Genomic DNA, 16,477 nt, shown 5'->3' with positions numbered 1-16,477 from the left:
ATCCTTTATCAACTATAACCGATTTTAATGTATTACACATTTTGAATATATAAAGTCGGCGTTTAATAGGTAAACTGGAAAGTCTGGGTTAAATCAAAGCAATCAGGCAGTTATAGATTTCTACATTGTTTGCCTGACAGACCAAACGCAGGCGTTAAAACAAGTGCGCACAATGTGGTACGTTCAAGACGAGCAAATGTGTTGTTGTCTTACACTATTTTGCTACATATTCTGCTATGTGCAGTCCAGATGTTGTGTTATAATAGAGCAGGGTAGCTACGTGGTATATGTGTCCTAGTGAAGGTTATATTATTAACTATAATCTTAATAAAAGAGTTGCCAAGATGAATGCGTCATGGACGCTGTTCCGGAAGATGTCAATGAGAGAAGGTGTGTTTCCGGAAGACGTGGCTGTTGCTGCAGTGGCAGCTGTCATCCAAAATTATTCTGAGAAGAGCTATTTTGTTCTGCTTCTGTCTCATCCAACTACATTTTCAAGATGATTTCTCTAACGGACTCCCAAAGTAAGAGCTGTGTTTTTGAGTGTATCCGTAGGTTCCTGCCATCTCAGTTAACCCTAGTTTGAGCTGCAGTGCTCAAAGTGCTAACTAGCACTGTCAGTACAAGAAAGTTACCTTTCATTTTTCTCTCATGACATTCAATGGCACGAATAGCCAGCAGCTTACCCCCCCCAATAATATCCGCTGTAGCCACTAGAACGACCAGAGTTACGTGCTAGTACATTTTTAAGCGCTCTGACAACTTTAGTATTCAGAGTGAGCAGCGGGGCTCCTTTGGAAGCACTGTTGTGATTCTTATTGTGGATATTTCTGCCATCCTTGTTTGTATATGTGTTATTGGAGTACTTCAGTGTGCTTTAACTGAAATAAGTCTGTTAGAATTATGACTATATGCAGGATTAGAGGATTCGGGGAAACGTTCATATTGTAATTTCTAAAGCAGACAATTTACTTCTTAATTTAATTTAATTACAATATATTATCTCTTCATGTTATCCTAAGATTTAAGTGTCAGACTGATGGTTTGTGTGTGCCCTTCAGAGATTGGAATGGGATTAACAGGCTTCGGCGTGTTTTTCCTCTTCTTCGGGATGATCCTGTTCTTTGACAAAGCACTTCTGGCTATTGGAAATGTGAGTAACCTGGTGTTGTTCCAAATGATGTTAGGATGTCTAAAAGTGCAACTTCTGATTACACAGATGCATTACTGTGTGACACGGGACAATTATTATTAATTATAATCTGTTAGTGTGATCCAGCTGTGTTTAGTTTCACATAACCATAGCAACAACATCATTAATAGCTTCAAGTCTTAAAGTGCTTCACTTTCTCAGCAGTGCCACGTTTGCATTATTTCAGTTACACAGGAAATAAAACTAACATAAAATGTCTCAGTTATGAACTTGCAGGTCACTCTTCTGTGGAACCAGCTCCTAGTTTGGATTTGGGAGACAGACAACCTCTCTACATAGATTAGGCTGAAAACTTTAGTCTCTGATAAACAGCATAGTTAGGGCTGGATCAGGTGACCATGAATCTTTGAGGCTCCCCATGATGCACCGAGTGCTTCTTCTTCACTTGCCTTTTTTTAGGTCCATTTAATTATTAGTTATTAAAATCTGACTGTCTTCCACAGCATGTCTTCCTCCTCTCATCCTCAAACAGTTGCAGCAGATGGCCGCCCCTCCCTGCTGGGGGTTTCTTCCAGTTCCCAGGGAATTTTTCCTTCCCACTGTCACCAGTGCTTGCTCATAGGGGGTCATCTGATTGTTGGGGTTTGTCTGTATCACTGTAGGGTCTTAACCAATGTTCCCCCTAAGCTGCGCACGTGCGCAATTGCGCACTGCTGGCACGGTCTCTGCGCACAGAAAATCTGTGTTGCGCACAAAAAAAATTAAACTGAATTGAAATTAAAATTAATACTTTAACAATTCTGTTTTGCAGTGTTAGTCAGTGAGTGACTGGCTGCTCCCATATTGTATTAGAACGATGCCACCTTATCCCATAGTCCAGCCAATAATGCGATTTACATTCGTATATAGGCAGCTAATCTACGTCGTTGACAGGCTATCACAGCGTCCTTATGTGCCGACACCGGTCTTTTAGCTGGCAAAGCGGCGTGGCTGACGTGGAGTGAAGCCGCGTTAATGACAACGTGTACAACCATTGGAGATGTGAGCAGGACAGACGGAACAATTGACGGAAAAAGTGGGGACATTATACCAGTTTTTAAATTGTGTTGATAGGCCACGTAAAACCAGAGTTGTGATTAAAAAAAAAAAAAATGCAATGTTTGGTTTTCTTCCTGAATACTGTCGTTGTTTATATTTACTGCGGGAAGAAACGGTAAAAACGGCGTTTTATAAGAAAAAAGGCTCGAAAGCACTCTCCGCCTGTGAGCAAAAACAAACTCCACCCCCCTCTCCCTTTCCTATTGGTCCAAAAAAGTACCGTGTCGACCAATCAAAAAATGATATGGCAACGTGGCATCTAGTTGTTAAGAAACGGGGGGAAGTTTTAGGAGTGACGGCGGTGTTCTGAGATGTGAGAGATTTGCGACGTTTAGCGCAAATCTTGTGTAGTTAGTGTGTAGTGTAGTTTTGCTGTGTGTGTCAGAACAATGAGGCGAGTACTGAATGTTACAGGTGTTACAGGAGTGATACATCTCCTGTTGTCAGGCCTGCAGGTATCAGGCTGTTGTTCTCCTTTATCTCATAGTGGACAGAAATTATTTTTTGGAGTGGCACAAATAATTTGTGTGGCATCAGATTTGATGCAGAACAGCTGATTGTTCTGTAAATAGTTTGAAATGTTTATTTAAAAACGCCTTGGCTGCATTTAAAAAAAAAAATAGCTGCAAAAATCTTTGTTTGCCAAACTGAGTTACTTTTTTGAAGAAGTAACTATATAATTAATTGCCCAGCATTGGTCATTATATACTGTATTTTGCAGACAGAGAGTTACAGGACTCTCTCCCAGACCACAGACTCATAATACAAGTCAGCTTTTTTTTAAAAGAAAGAAAGTTGTGTTTTCAAAATTGGAGTTCAAGTTATTTTTACTTCCAATAGTGTTAACATACTACACAGGTCTATGACTAGATTTTTTTTTACATTTTCATTGTAAGTGGGCTAAAGCGGTTAATTAAAAGTAGTCTAACATAAATGTAAATGCTGTAATTTGATTATTTTAATAAACCATGTAACTTGGATGGATTAGATGCCGGCACGACCACAGTGCACACGTCTGATGTCGCTCACAGTGGTCCAAGGGATCGCTCAGGGAGTTTGTGTGTTCGCTCAGACACGTGAAAAATTAGGGGGAACATTGGTCTTAACCTTATGATGTAGAGCACCCTGAAGTAACTGTTGGGTGATATGGCACTATATACATAAAATTAAATTGAATTGAATCCAAAATCCCCCATAGATATTTAGCTGACTGCAATTATGATTCACGTGATTTTAGCGCATATTAAACCATTCAGTGAGCCCAATCGTCCCATGAAAAAGACCATTCCCATTTGGACAATAATGTTTCATGTCACAGGATTGCTTTGATTTGCGTTGACCATTACTGCTAAACATAAGAGAAATACCCAATCACCTCACTGTAGGCGTCAAAGGTTCAAGCATGATCTCTTGTTTTTTTTAGCTGTTGAAAATGTATTCACATCTGCGTGTCTTACTTTTTGCAACACTGACGGCCTCTATTTGCTTACATCTTTATAGTGCTCTGAATATCCATTGTAACCCTAATATCAATATCTGTCTTCATGGAACTAATGATGGACCATTATTGGAAGAGCTGCTCTTTGCCTTTGCTACCAAACTAAATCAGTTATGTGCCAGACTGCAATTCATACTTTCTAATCTATTGAATGACATATTTCCCATAGATCTGAATGTAAGTGGCAGTTAGGCAGTGTATTGATACACTGTCCAGTTGAGCAGTGTTTGTGACAGAAGGTCCTGCCACGTTGGCTGAGAATATGAATATGAGTATAATTATAATAGAGTAGTGTGGAACAGTGGTTAGCACTGTCGCCTCATAGCAAGAAGATCCTTGGTTTGAATCCAACAAGGCCTTTCTGTGTTTGCGTGGATTCTCTCGGGGTAGTCCAGCTTCCTCCCACAGTCCAAAGACATGCAGTTAATGGGGTTCCCATAGGTGTGAATGTGAGTGTGAATAGTTGTGTGCCTCTATGTTAGCCCTGCGACAGACAAGCAAAGGTTAGGGTGTACCCTGCCTATTGCCTTATAATAGTTGGACTAGGCTGCACCCCCCTGTCACTCTGACAAGGATAAGTGGAAGTGAATGGATTGATTTGAATAAGCAGGTTGATTAGTGACTAGTCAGCTGCATTTGGTTTGTGGCATCTCTACTGGCTACACAATTATCATTTAAAACCAATAAAATTAAACTCCAAGTTTTTTTTTTTCTTTCATTCATACTAGTGCAAATAATTCCCTTTCTTTCAGTCTGTTTGGATGGTATTTATATGATGCCGATGACAACACTGGATACTTGATTGCGTGTGCTTGCAGTTTCAAACCCTTCTCTAATATTTTTCCACTCTCTGTTTTGTCTCTGCAGATTCTCTTTGTTGCTGGACTCTCCTTTGTCATTGGGCTTGAGAGGACCTTCCGCTTCTTTTTCCAGAAGCACAAGATGAAGGCCACCAGTTTCTTCCTGGGAGGAGTGTTTGTGGTGTTGATTGGCTGGCCCATTATTGGAGTTTTGCTCGAGATCTATGGTTTTTTTCTCTTGTTCAGGTAAGATGAATACAAAAGGCACACAACAGGTTCAGTAGACTGACAGTTCTCTTGTTTAAAGAGCCCACAAAACACTGAAACCTGAGATACAGTAAACTTATTCTTTACATGAAAGAAGCAGGATGACTTGAGAGATCTGATTGAAACTTGGGCTCAGTCCTGAAAAGCCCTACATTAAATATAATATAGCACTTTGGAAAGCACTGTTTTCATCAAAGTTGCAGTGCGTCTAAAGACTTAAAGTGGACATGAAACACTACATGGACCACTATGCTTTAAAAAACTGCCATAGATTTCGCACTGTCTGTGAAACTGGATTTAGGAAATAACTGCTTAAAGTTTTTAAAACAAGTTTAGCAATTTGGCGCTATATACATGAAACTGAATTAAATATCCTAGGAGCCACATAGGCGAGGAGTCTGAGAGCGAAGTGCTCTAATGGGTTGATATGGTACTTTGAGATCATTAAGATAAGATGGGGCCCGAATATTCAAGACCTTGTATGTGGTGAGAAGGATTTTAAATTCGATTCTGGATTTATCAGGGAACCAATATTAAGAAGCTAATATAGGAGAAATTTGCTCTCAGTTTCTAGTCCCTGTCAGTATTTTCACTGTAGCATTTTGGTTCAACTGAAGCTTTTCAGTTGAGGAGTTTTTAGGATAGTGCTAATATGTGGTAGATATCATTTTAGCCAGTGATGTTTAGAAAATGTTTTCAAAATAGACTTGGCAAGGGACACTCTGTCAATTCCAAAATTTTCACAGGATAATTAAAATTGAACTAGGAGATGTCGATATTGCCCAGTTCTGAGGAGCCTTGAAAGCTAGCAACAACTTGGTGTTAATAGTTCTGTAGTCATCGTGTGGGATGATTCTTTTCATCTTCATTATAAAAACATTTACACATAAAAGATGGTCATCTAGTGTGGTTCATACGGAAGAGGATTAGGGCCACTGGGAAAAAAAAGTGAGCATGTCTTTTTTTTTTTTCTTCTTTTCCAAAATTCTGAGAAAAAATTATTCTGAGAAAAAAAGTCAGAATTCGGACTTTTTTCCTCAGAATTCTGGAAAAGAAGAAAAAAAAAAAAAGACATGCTCACTTTTTTTCCCCAGTGGCCCTAATCCTCTTCCGTAGGTTCAAATAATATAATGATCAAAAAACACATTGGGGTTTTTTTTTTCATTAATTGTCTTTGGCTTCTCCCCTCTGTCTTACTCTCCCCTCTTTAATCATATCCAGGGGCTTCTTTCCAGTGGCTGTAGGCTTTATCAGGAGAATACCAGTCCTTGGCTCCATCCTAAACCTGCCCTTTATCAGTGCAGTGAGTATTAACCAGCTCTACACCTGCTGTGCAGCTTTTGTTTAAACACAGCATGGTTTGTTCATTAATCATCCTATTCAAACACCTCAAGCACAACAGATTAACCAGACTGCCCAAATAAATGCCATGGTTATTTAATTGAAAATCAATTTAATAGACACACGATCTCAATATACACAGCTAGGATGGAAGCAGTTTGGAAAATTAAATGTAGTTTTGTGTGTTTAGCTTGTTTCACACATTGCTTTGTGGCTAATAAACATACTCCTACCATGCTGTTGTGTTGGAAGCTTTGTTTTGAGGTGAGCATCTGTCTTTTTTTTTTTTTTTTTTTCTTAAGCCTTCGTAAGGCTCTGAGGACAATCAGCAGTCGTGGTCAGTCACTGCCGATTTTCCTTTGCATGTTAACTTATGTAACACGCTTTGAGTCTCATCTTTTTGGAGCAGGTAATTGTCTTTTGTTTTTTTTAACCTTTAAGGCACACACCACAGGCATGTCATCTGAAGACTGATATATCTTAAGATGACATGCTGTTACATCCAGTGAGCCAAGTCATCCATCCATCGTCTTTTACTTCTCCAGTTCAGGGTTGCAGTAGCCTCTTTTAGTCATAGGGCAAGAGTCGGGATGCACCCTGGACAGGTCACCAGCCTATTGCAGGGATAGCACAGAGAGACATTGACAGTCACCTGTAGCCAGTTGAGAATCACCAGGGAAGTTTACCTGCTTGTCTTTGGACTGTGATAGGAAGCTTGAGTTGTATTTTAACAGTAAGGCTGCACCATGCAAAATGCAGCGAAATATGAACTGTACAAACTGCAGACAAAAGGATTTAAAAAGTTGGTCATTGCATGTGCAATGAGCCACTTCGAATATTTTAACAAGCTAAACGGCCAGCTTCTATGTAAGATTAGCTGTCACAATGTCCCACTAGCATGTTGGCTAACCTGACAAAATCTTGTAGTTATGGGCATATGTGCATACATTTTCTTCTTTTTTAACAGTATCATGTATAAAAGAAGTGGATATAGCCTTCAGATCTAAAAAAGGAAGTCAGTTCCTTAAATGACATTAACCTGCTCTCTTTCCATTGGTATTGTAGGGGTTCAGTGCAATAAGGACTGGGCAGCGGTCAAAGGCAGAAGTCCCGTTGGTCTCATACCCAGTTGGCTCTAGGGAAGGGGTCTCGAACTCCAGTCCTTGAGGGCCGGTGTCCTAAAACTTTTCCATGTGTCCCTGTTGCAACAGACCTGTATACAATTAGTAGGTCATTAGCAAGACTCTATAGAACAGGGGTGGGCAGCTCCAGGCCTCGAGGGCCGGTGTCCTGCAGGTTTTAGATGTGTACTTGATCCAACACAGCTGATTCAAATGGTTAAATTACCTCCTCAACATGTCTTCTCTTCTTATCTTCTCCTCAACATAAGTTCTCCAGAGGCCTGGTAATGAACTACTCAAATGATTAGTTCATTACCAGGCCTCTGGAGAACCTCAAGACATGTTGAGGAGGTAATTTAGCCATTTAAATCAGCTGTGTTGGATCAAGGACACATCTAAAACTTGCAGGACACCGGCCCTCGAGGCCTGGAGTTCGACACATGTGGGTTAGGGGTTGCCACTTCAGCATGCAGTCAAGTTCTATACTCTTGCTGATGCCCTACTAATTTTATTCAGGTGTGTTGCAACAGGGACACGTGGACACAAGTTTCAGGACACCGGCCCCTTATGTACTGAAAGAATAGTTCAGAGTATTCAGACTTGTTAGACTCATCTTTTTTGTTTGTTTTAAACAGAAAGTAGTGCACACAACCTCGTTGCAAAAAGGTTATAAAAATGACCAGAAATTTTAAGGCTGCGCCTTGTCAGCTGTGGTGTGTCCCTTTAGGTCATGCATGCTTCACTTTAAAGTGTTTCAGGATAGCAGCAAACACTGCGGTTCAGCCACTCCTACATTTATCTGTGCCAAACGTTCTCCACATGAGTCCTGAATGTCAACAAGATGTCACTTAACACGGTTTCTTTCTTTTCTTTCAGTATGCGGACAAAGTGGGCGAGAGCAACACTATGGTATAACAGTGACTTTTTGTAACCAGAGAAAATTGTTTGATTATAGGTTTTATAAAGCATCACAATCTCCCATGGTGCTGAGTAAAAGCACCTAAATATACAGATCAGATTCAGATTTCCCCATTCAAGCAGACAAGGACTGTTTTTGTCTGTAATTTCAGTGGTCACCACTACCAATCACGGATTCATCGTCTTTTCACACCATCAGTTTCTTACTGTCGACACTAAAGTCTCTACAATAAATGTTTCAAATGCCATCGATCCCTTCGCCATTGACTGCATCTTGCGTTTAAAAGGAGGATAGAAGACTCCCTCAAGGCCCAACTTAGTCTACATGATGTTCTTAATCTGTGGAACTATCAGATAAAACTACCCAGTACAAGGACAAGAAGTGGAAGTACATCCTGCCATGTTTGCCACGTTTGTGCCTGTGCTTTAACTTAATTTGCACAAAAGCTTTTAAATCCAGGATTTTGTTTACAGTTACACCCCCCGTTTCAGCTGTTGGAATACCAAGTATGGCTGTTGTAATATTTACTTTGTCCATTTCTTTGTGATTGTGTTCAGTGTTGGCTAGAAGTGCTTCTGTATAAATTATTTTTTAAATATGATCGCTTGAATTCATCTGTTATGAGTGGCAGTCTGTCTACTATTGGGCTATTACTACTATTGGGCACAGTTCTCGAGTATTTTATTAGACATTAAGTGTTCAAAAACAATGTTCATGCAACACAAAAGTTAAGGACACATTGAATATTTAATTCATCAAGATCCAAACTGAAAATCCTTACTGATGCACAAAATAGTTTTATACCAAAATCATATACTCTTTGAGAGCTAGAATTTAAAAATACACCAAAAGTTTAAATTATTTTCTGCTTGTTTCTATCAGTACATTTATGTTTTACTTGTTTTGTTTTAATCAGTAGGAAATGTTGTTGGGTGACTGCTATTAGACATTTAAACAGAAGATAACATGCTACTAACTACAAGGCATCAGACTTGTGATATTGGATGTTGCTAAATAAATAATAGAAAGCTACAAAGCCAAACATGATTATTATCAATAAAAACATCTGTGTGGAACTTAAAAAATACTATTACAAAATAAAAAAGGAAAGAACTTTTTCCAACTGGGCCAGATAAAGCTAAGGCACCACAAGTGTGGCACAACTATGTGCATTTTTTTTTTTGACAGTGTTGTGGAGTGTAATCTTCAAAGAGTAGTAGAACAGTTTGCAGTAAATATTGAATAGTATTTTTGCTTAAGGCCCATCCCCGTATTACTTTTATAACCTTTTCCTGTTTGCTTCCACCAAAGGAGACAGCATCTAAATATGTTTTGGGTAATTTTTCTTTTTATTCACAGAAGTCCCTGTCGAGAGGAAGTTTTCTCTGAAATGTGTTGTTTGGGTTGTGGAATAGGCTCAACCCCCCCCAAAAAAACACTGAGTTGGATAAGCGAGTAGGTTTGTAAAATTCTTTCGCCTGTGTGGCTTTTTCAGTGTTTTGAATCCACTGCTCACATTGTTTTCAGTGTTGACATGACAATGATCAAAAACAGCAACACTTGAATCTCTCCCCAGGTTTTTGGGCCTAATTCACTAATATGTGTGAACAAATATTCTTAGCTGAAATAGGTGTGCACAAAAAGTTATTCTCATGTTTATTAGACGTGCACATAAGAATCGATCGACAGCCCATGCCTGCAGTCAGTATACTGATTTATCTAAGGTAACACCTTAGATAACTAACACACACCTCTAAAGCTTAACTTAGACTAAAATGTAGTGTATGTTCAATGTCTTTGTCAGCATTATACACCATAGACCCGGGTGGGCAATTCATTTTATACAGGTATAAGAACACACAAGACATAAGAGGGCCACACCAATAAGCTAAACTCAAGCCTGCTCAATATTTATTTTATTTCATTATAAATTTCTAATTGTTTAATTTAGATTTCACAAGTAAAAATGCCAAAACTTAATCAGTATTTATTCAATATTTCCAAAATAATTGTGAACAAAATGAGTGAGAGCAATCTAGGCTATTTTGGGCTTGAAAATGTGTATTAAAGTCAGATTGAATGTCTTCGGTATCTCAGTGTATGGATTTGTTAAACTTTATCTCTGAAAAATGTTTGTTTACATAAAAAGGTTGATCCAAAGAGAGCCAGCATCTTCTGAGCAAGGTTCCCTACATGTGGAAAGTTCTTGCCTCTGAGAGAAAAATAGAAATCCAGCACTCAGACTAAATGGAAGATTGTTTTGCCACTAATAAATCAAAAATCAAAATATCTTGATTCAGCATTCTCGCCTGATGATGGTAACTATTTTAGTTACAACACCTCAACTCCTGGAAAGGGCACCTGCTAATATGCTTCTGTTTTTCTCAGGGTATATTTGTGTGGTCCATCAAGTACTTATATTTTTTTTTGCAATTTTGTAGGAACCTGTAGTTTTTATTTCACCCAACATTTGTCTGGCCTCACATATACCAAAGGAAACACACTGGAGCTGGTTTTTACTTTAATTATTTACATTTAATAAAGACTGTATTTCTTCCGAGGACATTTTTATTTGTGATCATCATATTGTTTTTAACCAGTCTTTTCATGTGCATGAAAAGACTGTTAACTGTGTGGTTAGCGCTCGCGTCTCACATTCCTTTGCGGCTGTGAAATTCCCTGCTTTTGAACGGTCTTATTCCTTCACAATGACCAACAATGGTTTTACGATCATTGTCTTTCTATTTTAGATAACATATATCGTGTTAAAGTGAGGTCAGCTCCTGTTTCAAAATCTTTACTTTAGACAAATGACAGGATTTGCAGTTTAGAGCGTTCTTGTCAAAAAGTTAAGTATTTGTGGAGCTCAACTCATTTATACATTCACCTGCTTCAATTAAAGGATGCTGCATTATAGAACGATTTTGACCTGTTTAATTGTATAGTTAGCACTTCATCGGCTCAGTGCCTACTCATTTTAAGAATTCAACCACTTAAAAACCAAACAGAAAAACAAGCTTAACAAGTTTCTCTCATTTACAAGCCAATCTCAAAATTATTTTTATTGCAAAGATGTTAGCGCCTTGAGGTGACTACTGTTGTGATTTGGCGCTATATAAATAAAATTGAATTGAATTGAATGTTAGAGAAGGGTGTGGCTAAAGCTTACAGCTGTTTTTGGACAAATACAGCTTTCTGGATCATTTTCAGTCTGTCTTTCATCAAGCTCATTTAACTGGAACAGGTCTTCCTCCTTTGATCCAATGATGAAGAAGAATGTTCTGTTTTGTTTGACCTGACCTCTGCCTTTCAAACTGCTGACTACTGCATGCATGGTGCATGTATCTGGGTCTGCTTTGGATTGGTTCTCCTCATATCTGTCTGAACAGTCCTTTCCTGTGTTGTTTCCAAGTACAGGTCCTCTTCCACCTCTCTTGCCTATAATGTGCCATAACCCCCTGGGGGCTTTTATTGTATTTGTTAAATCTTCTCCCTTTTCAGCACATTTTGAGCACCTTTAAGAACATTTTTTTTTATCACTGATATTATGAAGCCTCCAGATGTTTCTAAGCTGGAGATGCTGAATCGGTAAATGCTGTATAAAATTCTCAGAGTGCTCCAGTCTAGAAAAAAAAGTGCTATATAAAAACCAATCCATTTAACTTTGACACCGATGCAGCCCGAGCAGATCCCTGTGGTCATGTGATCAGAGTGAGAACTTTTACCACAGCTTTGACTCTGAAACTCTCCCACTGAGCCTGTGACCTGTGGACTCATCTGTGCTGTCTTTTTCAAAGCACCTAAAAAAAAAAAAAAAAAACTTTGGGGGTAACCTTTTGTCTTTTTACTGTTTTTGTTATGAAGCTCTTTGTGATATTTATCTTGTAAAGAGTTATATAAATAAAAATGTTCTAACTAAATGAAAAAGCTGGTATTGATTGTTTCATCCCTGCATGTGTAAAGTTTGGTTAAAAAGTCCTTGTTGTAATGCAGTTTTGCTAAACAAGGTTTAGATATCAATTCCCACTCTGCATCAGTCAAGTTCTTGTATTTCTTGATTCAAATTGCAGTAAATTCATTTCATTTCTTTATTTATTTCACACATGGTTCAACAGTGTTTCATTTCCTACATACAGATCCTCCTTCCCATTAATATAACACTGCACCCATGGGTGAAAAGGAGCAGGAAGAAGAATAAATTCTTATTAGCACCTGCTCCCTATCTGCAATCCAATTATTCTTACAAGAGGGCGCCAAAAAAAACCCTCTAACATGTATCTTTATGTAACAATGCAAAACTAAACAAGAAATCAGTATAATCAGCAATATACAGCACTAAATGGCAATGAAAATTTTTCCTTCCACATTTAGCCCAAATTACTTTCATGTTCTTCATATTGATTTATCCTTTTAAGTATATAACACATTTTAAAACGGTGCATGTTTGTACAACTCTTGAGATTATCTTGAAGAGAATTCCATATTCTTACACCCTTAACTGTCGGACACATTTGCCTTTGTGTGGTCCTAGCAACCTGATGCTTAAAGTCAAACTTCCTTCTACTGTCCCCACTTCCTGAACACAATACAAACAAACTTTGTAACTTAAGAGGTAATGTATTATTTCTTGCCTTGAACATGAATAATAATGTCTGTAATTTCACTAAGTCTTCAAATTTCAACAATTTTGATTTTATAAACAGATTATTTGTATGTTCTCTATATTTAACATTATGAACCATTCGTACCACTTTCTTCTGTAACAAGTATAGAGCATTTATATAAGTCACATATGTATTCCCCCACACTTCAGCACAATAACTGAGATTGGGGAAAATTAGTGAGAAATATAAAATACGCATTGCCTTATAATCTAGTACATCTCTGACATTACCCAGAATATAAATATTTCTAAATATCTTTTTCTAACATGTTCAATATGAGATTTCCATTTTAATAAATACTTAGAAGACTGGGGTTAGGTTAAATGGTGATTGGAAGTGGTGCAAAGCGAAGACTGAATAGAGTGGCCTGTGTGTGAGTGGCCTGAGTGATGGGGGCTACTCAAACCATGGCTCAGATTGGTGAGGTGGGTGGAGAGGGGGGTAGTGTTGTTGAATGGACCAGAGGAAGAAGCTGTTTGTGAGTCTGACTGACTTGAGGAGCCGACCACACCACTGCTGTGTCATCTGCAAACTTCACTATGAGGTTATTGCTGAAATTGGCTTTGCAGTCATGTGTGTGATCAGGGTGTAGGAAAATGAGCTGAGGACACAGCCCTGGGGAAAGCCAGTGTTGTGGATAAAGGATGGATAAACATGTGATGATGTTGATCTTAACAGATTGAGGTGTGTTAGTCAAAAAATCCCAAACTCTGAACAATGTAATGTGGATAACGCAAGTCATGACAGTTTCTTCACCAGTGTCTGCAGGATGGCTGTGTTGAAGGCAGAACTAAAATCCAAAAAGACCAGCCTCACATAAAAGTCCTTGTTCTCCAGATGTGTGAGGAACTGATGGCTCATAGCAGAGATGGCATCATCTGTGCAGAAGTTCTGTCTGTAGGAATATTGGTGAGGTTCAGCTGTTGTATCAATGGACCTTTTTCTGTGTGTCATTACCAGCCTCTCAAAGTATTTCATTATTGTTGGAGTAGCTGTGACTGAATGTTAGTCATTGAGACAGGAAACTGTTGGGGCTTTTGGTACAGGTACCACAGTGGACGTCTTGAGGCACATTGGACCAGTATCCTGAGACAATGAGGTGTTAAATATGTTACTTCTGACCACTGAGAGCTGGTATGCGCAGTCCTTTCTGACCCGACCAGGAATCCCATCAGGGCCTGCAGCTTGTATTGAGTTTCTGCAGTATCATCCTTAACTCTGCTGATATCCCACTGAAAGATGAGTCATCCAGGGCTGAACGACGTAGAGGCCATTTTTTGGGAAAATCATCACCTGCACAAACTCTCTGTGGCTTTGGAGTTAGCCTGGGTCAGAGAACAGGCAAAGGAGACACTCCAAGCCTGGGAGCTGGCCCTGTTCATCACCTCCACATTCCCAATTCCTCCACCTCGCTGCAGTAACAGCAAGAAATCCTTCCCACGTTGCAGCAGCAGCGGGCGAGCATTTCCACATTGCCGCAGCAGCAGTGACCCAACTCCTTGAGTCCCTCCTCATTCACATCACCACCACAGCTAAATCTCACCTCCTGCAGTTCTCGGCCCAACCACTCTAATCCAGCCCCCTTCCAGACAGGAATGTGGATGCCGCCCTGTCACCATCATCATCAGTAGCCCCACAGTCCCGGCTCCCTTTTCCAAGAGGAAGGGGCGTAAGCGCCACCGGCACTCCTCACCATGGTCGGAATCCAGGAATTACCCAGAAACTGAAACTCTGCCCAGGGCCTACCCAGAGACTAAGCTTTTGGGCTCAGCCAACTCTGGAACCCCGGAGACTATTAAACCAACCCAGCCTCCTGTGTCAGCTGACCTACCAGCCAGGGACTCCACACCACTGTCTGAGCCAGAGGGACCCCCATCACCTGAGCATGATCTCGAGCTGGAAGGTTCCCGTTTGCCCGAGTCTGAGAAACATCCTAAGCATGCTGTGTGCCCTTCGCAGCCCCAGCTAACTCCATCTCCACCAGAGGTCTCCGTACCGTCTGGTCCTACTTCTGCCCCACCAGAGGTCTTTGCACCATCTAGTCCTGGTTCTGCTCTGCCAGAGGTCAGCACTACAAGCCCTGGCTATCGAATTGTTGTCCAGACAACAACTTGAACCTCAACACCACCAAGACAAAATAGCTGGTAGTCGACTTCAGAAGGAGGAAGTCTGTGTTGCAGCCCATTAGCATCAACAGGGAGTGCGTGGAAAGGATGTCCAGTTTCAAGTTGTTAGACACAGACCTCCAGTGGAGCTCAAACACCTCGGCAGTTGTAAAGAAGGCCCATTTTCTGAGAATCCTCAGAAAAATGGGCCTGTAGATGGAGCTGCTCATCGTCTTCTACCGTCGCTCCACCAAAAGTGTGCTGACATACTGCATCTGTGTATGGTTCTCCAGCTGCACCATGGGACACAAAAAAGGCACTTTAGAGGGTCATTAATATGGCCCAAAAAAATCATTGGACATCCTCTTCCTTCCCTGAAGGACCCGTTCAGCACTTGCTGTCTCAAGAGGGCACGCAGCATCCTATGGGATGCAATAATAATAATGTGCAATAGACATTCATTTATTAAGTCATTCCTTTTCTTGCACCTTAAAAAAATCCACTTTAAGTTACTGTATTGTGTTGTGTTTAGTTGTATGTAGTGCCAACGTGGGACAGTTTCCAATTTCATTGTACTATTGTACTAGGTGTGACTGTGCAATGACAATAAAGAGTTATCTTATCTTATCTTATAGATAGATAAAGTGTGTTTGTGTGTGAGAGAGAGAGATTGGGTCAATGGGAATTGCACCGGAAAGTCTTAGAAGTACTTAACTGAGTGGAATGGTGCTATACAAGTACCAGTCCATTTATGTTTGCCATTTATAGTTTTGTTCAGGAGGGCCACGAGGTAGCAACTGCAGAATCTGTGGCTGAGCACAGGCTGCACTGCCATTACAGAGAATGGTTCAGATAGTTTTCCTTGAGTAAATGGTAAATGAACTGATTCTTATATAGCCCTTTCTACTCTCCCAGAGTACTCAAAGCATTTTATACAACATGCCACATTCACCCACAGGCACTTTTTTCTATGCTTTTAAGTGCTTTCTAACTAACATTCACACACATTCATACGTGGATGGATGCACCGGAGAGCAACTTGGGGTTAGTATCTTTCCCGAGGATATTTGGCATGCCGACTTTGGGAGCCATGGATTGAACCACCAACCTTCTGATCAGCAGATGACCTGCTGAGCTACAGCCACCCCATGAGTGTAACCATATTTAAAAATGCACAAAAATGCGTGGTTGCATCTTTGAGTAACCAGCTACAATGTGGGAAGCAGTTAGTGATATTTTTCTATTACTGACAGTGAACGTCACTCACTCACTCCTGTAGGCTGTGGATTGCTCCTTTCATTAGTGGATATGTTGCCTTTTGATTCATGAAATGAAGTCACATCTCTCCGTATACTGCTCCAGTAAGCAAGCTGTAAACATATTAAAAATTACCACAGAGGAGAATATTGCTGTTGTTATGAACATCCAGGGTGCTCCACATTTCATATTAATGGCCTGCAGCTCCGACTAATTTTGAAAAACCACCCTGGGGAGCAGGAAGTGTTTAAAGA

The 16,477-nt window shown here is 40.0% G+C and overlaps 1 protein-coding gene and 2 long non-coding RNA genes across 7 annotated transcripts; 1 reads left to right on the top strand and 2 right to left on the bottom strand.

Moving 5' to 3' along the window:
- The first annotated feature begins 38 nt into the window (after positions 1-38).
- Positions 39-9,357, top strand: golt1ba (golgi transport 1Ba). 4 transcript variants are annotated; one of them, XM_005475108.4, is made up of 6 exons: positions 39-177; positions 1,062-1,153; positions 4,617-4,795; positions 6,038-6,119; positions 8,155-8,187; positions 8,349-8,943. In XM_005475108.4, the coding sequence occupies exons 2-6, from the start codon at positions 1,070-1,072 to the stop codon at positions 8,427-8,429; spliced, it is 459 nt and encodes a 152-aa protein (XP_005475165.1). In that variant the 5' UTR covers positions 39-177; positions 1,062-1,069; the 3' UTR covers positions 8,430-8,943. The 4 variants fall into 4 exon arrangements, with proteins under 4 accessions (XP_005475165.1, XP_025754781.1, XP_005475164.1 ...); XM_025898996.1 differs by lacking the exon at positions 39-177 and adding an exon at positions 244-390 and having other exon boundaries at positions 8,349-9,357; XM_005475107.4 differs by lacking the exon at positions 39-177 and adding an exon at positions 380-524.
- LOC106096590 (uncharacterized) lies at positions 6,401-7,649 on the bottom strand. 2 transcript variants are annotated; one of them, XR_002056547.2, is made up of 2 exons: positions 7,505-7,649; positions 6,401-7,370 (listed from the first exon to the last, which is right to left on the bottom strand). It is a non-coding gene; the product is annotated as an uncharacterized LOC106096590 (long non-coding RNA). The 2 variants fall into 2 exon arrangements; XR_001222971.3 differs by having other exon boundaries at positions 6,401-7,356.
- Positions 8,420-16,332, bottom strand: LOC112842429 (uncharacterized). Its single transcript, XR_003214190.1, has 2 exons — positions 16,234-16,332; positions 8,420-15,259 (listed from the first exon to the last, which is right to left on the bottom strand). It is a non-coding gene; the product is annotated as an uncharacterized LOC112842429 (long non-coding RNA).
- Positions 16,333-16,477: the final 145 nt, after the last annotated feature.

This window comes from Oreochromis niloticus, linkage group LG15 (genome assembly GCF_001858045.2).
Source record: "Oreochromis niloticus isolate F11D_XX linkage group LG15, O_niloticus_UMD_NMBU, whole genome shotgun sequence".
Taxonomy (NCBI): domain Eukaryota; kingdom Metazoa; phylum Chordata; class Actinopteri; order Cichliformes; family Cichlidae; genus Oreochromis; species Oreochromis niloticus.
This window is presented reverse-complemented; position numbering and strand designations above follow the sequence as displayed.

Excerpts from the sequence above, each read along its gene's own strand:
- golt1ba (XM_025898996.1), top strand. The coding sequence starts at position 288 with ATGTGTCCTAGTGAAGGTTATATTATTAACTATAATCTTAATAAAAGA. Across the intron at positions 391-1,061 it reads GAAGATGTCAATGAGAGAAG|AGATTGGAATGGGATTAACA; the intron begins GTGTGTTTCCGG and ends TGTGCCCTTCAG. Across the intron at positions 6,120-8,154 it reads ACCTGCCCTTTATCAGTGCA|TATGCGGACAAAGTGGGCGA; the intron begins GTGAGTATTAAC and ends CTTTTCTTTCAG.